Here is a 4,753-nt window from a genome sequence, read left to right on the forward strand (position 1 = left end):
AGGGATTAGAGATGGCATACTTTTGTGGAGAATAACAGGTTGGTTAGGCAAATGAAAACAAAGGAATTGATCTATTTTCTTGTCTGTGTGATATGCTTTCTTCAAAACCCTAGAAGATGGGAAATACTGCTCTCCCTATTTTTAGAATGCCGCCCTTACGTAATAGAACTCGCCAACAAAGCTTCTGAAATTGGGTATTAACTGAGACAAATAACAGACAAACTATTTTTAAAGAAAACGGAGAGGTAGACTGTCCCTTTCATTTCATTTTTATTTTTTACAGGGTTTCACAGCTCTCGATGAGAATTTCGTACTTTAACAATGATGATGGGTTGTATTTTAAAGGGAGAAATCCAATTTAAACAAAAAACCTTGATCTTCGGTACTCTTCAGACCTGATTTGACACGGCTAGACTAGAAACACTGCTAATTGTGAAGAACCAATTCGACCCCACTTGTTGCAATTGCTTACTACATACTTGGAAGAAATAGATACATAGATACTATAGATCACAACTCAGATGAACAATCCAACTGAATTTTGAATTAGTTTGTGGACTGCCCTCACTCACATTAGTAGAGCTACGTATAGAGCGCAATGCTAATGAATCACGCTGGAAGATTTCCTTGGTTGCTCGCCATGCTCAGCTTCTTCTCAAGATGATGATGACAAGACAAGCACAAGATAATGACTGCAAGGTAGCCCTGCAAGGCAACGCTCAACGCACCGACACGCAAAGACGTCTTCCAACTCCTGCTGGAGCCGACTGTATAGGCCACCAGGAGAGCGCCAAAATTCACCACGGTAGTGATTTTCATCATCCTTAGCGACCAATCTTCATACTCCTTCTTTATCAGCCAGTATCGTAGCAGCATGATGATGACAAGGATGGATGCCACAAACGAAATGGAGTTGCTGTAGAAGAAGGTGAGGTACTGAGGCGTCCTGTTGTCGTGCATCACCGGGTTGCCTGCTTCGTACCCGTTGCCGCTGCTCTGCCACGCTCCGCCGGGCGGCTTCAGGCCGGCCTGGTAGGTTACGCTCGCCACCAAGATGCCTAGTAGCATTACATACTTGCGCTCCGCGTGCTCCTTCTTTTCTTGTTTTTCCTCCTCCTTCGTCTCCTTTTCGTGTTCTTCCTCCTTTTGTTCTTCCCCCTCTCTCAGGGATATGCCATTTCCCTCTGGCTCTGATGGCGCTACCGAGTTGTCATTTAACTCCACCTCGCCTGCCGAATTGCCATTTCTCTGCACCTCAGTCCACAAAAATACTGCCAGCAGAATGGCGGCAACAAGGAGGACCACGGCCACTAACACGAAGATGTAGATGGAGGTCTTGATGTGCTGAGTGCTTCCGGCTGCATAGCCCGCTAGCAAACCAAACAAGCCCACTGCCGCACAAACAGATAGAGCATTGCTTCGTACGGCTGGCCTGTACAAATTGGGGTTCACCAGGAGGAGGATGAGGGCGATGGACAACATGAAGCTCACTGTGTTGCAGTAGAAGAAGGCATTGTAGCGGCGTGGGAAGTTGTGCAAGAGGATCGGGTCACCTGCGCGGTGCCCGAACTGGTCATCCCTGAGCAGGAAGCCACCTGGAGGCGTGAGTCCCGCTTGATAGGTGATGGTCGCTGCCAAGATCGCGAAGAGAAGCAACCGCTTGCGCCTCTTCTCCAGCAACTCTTCGTCGCCTTGTTTGTCCTTGTGGTCCAGCGTGAAGATGATAACATGGATCACCACATAAATAAGGACCACGCCTGCCAAGGCCATGGCGTAAATGGAGGTGTCCACGTCCCGGCAGCTCCCGGCGGCATAAGCACCCATGAGGCCAAATAGGACGAGTATCATGGCTACCTCCAACACATGGTGCTTGAGCAGAAGCTTATTCTGGACCAGGATGATGGCCACCAAGGAGGTCACCAGGGCAGCCGAGTTGCAGTAGTAGAAGGTCTTGTACCGCCTAGCGTTCGTCGTGAGAAGGATCGGGTCGCCGGCCATGTGCCCGTCGCCATTGTCCTGCCACAGGCCACCCGGCGGGTCCAGCCCGGCTGCGTAGGTGATGGTGGCAGCAAGAGAGGCGAGCAGTAGAACAAGAGAGCGAGCCTTGTCCACAGCCTCCCTAGAATCGCATTCACTGCAGAGAAAGAAACAGACTTCAGTTCGATCCTGACATTATTAGTCTGGAGTTGGTTGATACCACATATGAATATATTATTGCAGAGAAACAAAAGAAAAGGTGCTGCTCCTTAGTTCTCCTTCCATTCCCTCAAATAATTTCAGAGTTTTTTGCAATTTTTTTCAGATATTACTGTTCATCCAAAAGCATGTGAGCTCGAGCTCACACTAGCAAAACATGGAGCTTGTGAGCTGGATTGGATGAACAGTAAAATCCTAAAATAATGTAAAAAATTCAAAAAATATGAATTTTTGTCATGAAACATTGATGATTTTTCTGCACGTTCATGATGAAATCAAGTTTATGGAGGTGCCAGTAAAAATAACAAAATTGACGGTCCGTCAGAAAAAAAAATCGATGCTCCCAAATGCTTCCCAAAACACTCTTTTTGAGCATCAATTTTTTTTATTTTTGGCGGGACTTCTATAAAAGTGATTTCATCATTAAAATTTGCACACATGTAGAAAAATCATCAATGTTTCTTACCAAAAAAATTCAGAATTTTTTTTACTTTTTTTTCAGATGTTATTGTTCATCCGAGAGCATGTGAGCTCGAGCTCATAATAGCACTTTTGGTTTTGGATATTTCAATATAGACTACATATCGACTGAAATGAGTAAACAACAAACTAAAAATATGTCTATTGCATTTGATTTAAAAAATATAACATTTTATAATACTCAACGGAGGGAATACCTGACATTATCAGTCTGCTGATTTTCCCCTATTTCTTGGGACCTAATGCTATAATCGAGTCGCATGGAACTTTTTTGACTTTCAGTCAAATTTGGCTGGACCGTTAGAGCCACCTCCTTCGTTGGTCCGCTCGTATCCCCGGCCATCCCTCTAGCCCACGCCTCTTCTCCTGCGCCGGCGACCACCCCTGCTACCCCAACCTGAGTGGTTGAACCCTCTGTCACGCCTGCGACACCGTCACTCTCTCCGCTGACACTGCATTCACCGCAGAGAAAGAAAGAAACAGTTTCCAGTTAAGTTGTTTTGGACTGGAAATAATGCCCACATGAAATATGATGATTGCAGAGGAGAAACAGAGTTCAACTGCAAGCTGGAATTGGTTGCTGCCACATATGATCCAGAGAAAGAGAGAGGATATGTGCTCACCATTTTGAGGAATGACATTTCAGAAGCACAGCAAGTAGGATGCAAGCGCCAACCAGGGACAGGGTAATGATCACGGAGACGGTGGTGCGGGTGTCCCTGCAGCTGCCGGCGATGTACGCGCTGACCAGGCCGATCAGCGCGATGATGATGCAGGCGTAGAGCGCATGCTTGCGAGGCAGGCCTACCTCCTGTTCCTCGTGGAGCTTGCGGTCGATGATGAGCTGCATGGTGATGAACAGGGACGCCACGAACGCCGTGGTGTTGCAGAATAAGAACACCGTCAGGCGCAGGTCGTGGCGGTCCCTGAGAATCGGGTCGCCCGGGTGGTGGCTGCCGCCAGTGCTGTCCCAGAAGCCGCCCGGCGTGCTAAGCCCGGCGATGTACGTGACGCTCACCGCGAAGGTCGCGAGAAGCATCAGGATTTTGCAGTGACGTTCTTTGCCTTTGGCCCTGCCGGAGACGGACTTGGACTTTTTGCCAGGAAAGCAGCAATTGAGAACCACGACGTAGACCAAGACAGTGCCCGCCGACACCGTGCAGTACAAGACGGCGGTGAGCACGTCGCGGTAGGTGCCGGCGCCGTAGGCGCTCATGAGGCTGAGCAGGTCCAGCCCCATGACAAACCGCAGCACCAGCAGCCCGAACACCTTCTTCCCCCTCTTCTCCTCCTTCTCATTCTCCTTCACCTTCTCCTTCTCCTTCCCCTTCTCCTTCTCCTTCTCCTTGTCGTGCTGGATTGCGAGGACGAGAATGAGAACGATGACCACGAGCGACGCAGCGAACGCGGTGGCGTTGCAGTAGTAGAAGGCGAGGAACCAGTGGTAGTGGGTGGCGCGGATGATGGGGTCGCCGGCAAGTCGGCCGTCACGGGTGTCCTGCCAGACGCCCCCCGGCGGGTTGAAGCCCGCGGCGTACGTCACGGTCACCACCAGCGTGGCCAGCAGCAGAAGGTATTTCCTTAGGCGGTACTCCCAGTCCCAGTCCCAGTTCCAGCCCCATGGCTGGCCGGTCCCGGTTTCCACGCCCGTTGTCGCCTCCCGGCCTTTCTCCACCACCTCCATTGCCGGCGGCTGCAGGGACGCCACTCTCTACAAGTTTTTTTCTCAACAAGTGTACTTTGATTACCGTGCTGCGGAATGGCGAGCAGCAACCATCGGATTGGGATAGGAGTGGGAACGGCAACCATCGGTTGCGTTACTTTTATATAAGATGAGGGCTCGAGTTAACCCTGCGCGCGTCGCCGGGAGGAAGGCAGGTGCCGGGTCTCGTCTTCTTCCGCGCCCCGCGTGCGTATCCTTTTCAGGGTGCAAAGGTGCAGCACCGTGTCATCATTAGTACAGCAACTCCCACATATGAACGCAGCGGACTCAGGCAGGGGACGAATACCGTCTCTTTCCACGTACCCTTGAGAGTGCTAAGGTTGTCGTGTGTACATTTGAAAAGTCTAGATTCAT

The 4,753-nt window shown here is 50.1% G+C and overlaps 1 protein-coding gene across 1 annotated transcript; it reads right to left on the reverse strand.

The window, feature by feature from the left end:
* Positions 1-380: 380 nt before the first annotated feature.
* LOC125518468 lies at positions 381-4,451 on the reverse strand. Its single transcript, XM_048683299.1, has 3 exons — positions 3,300-4,451; positions 2,874-3,128; positions 381-2,134 (listed from the first exon to the last, which is right to left on the reverse strand). Exons 1-3 carry the CDS (start codon positions 4,358-4,360, stop codon positions 610-612), a joined length of 2,841 nt encoding a protein of 946 aa, XP_048539256.1. The 5' UTR covers positions 4,361-4,451; the 3' UTR covers positions 381-609.
* Between the last annotated feature and the right edge of the window lie 302 nt (positions 4,452-4,753).

This window comes from Triticum urartu, chromosome 7, assembly GCF_003073215.2.
Source record: "Triticum urartu cultivar G1812 chromosome 7, Tu2.1, whole genome shotgun sequence".
NCBI classification, from domain to species: Eukaryota; Viridiplantae; Streptophyta; class Magnoliopsida; order Poales; family Poaceae; genus Triticum; species Triticum urartu.

Coding starts and splice junctions, on each gene's coding strand:
- LOC125518468 (XM_048683299.1), bottom strand. CDS start 4,360: ATGGAGGTGGTGGAGAAAGGCCGGGAGGCGACAACGGGCGTGGAAACC. Junction 3,129..3,299: donor AAATGTCATTCCTCAAAATG/GTGAGCACATAT, acceptor CGGTGAATGCAG/TGTCAGCGGAGAGAGTGACG. Junction 2,135..2,873: donor CAGCAGACTGATAATGTCAG/GTATTCCCTCCG, acceptor CTTTCTCTGCAG/TGAATGCGATTCTAGGGAGG.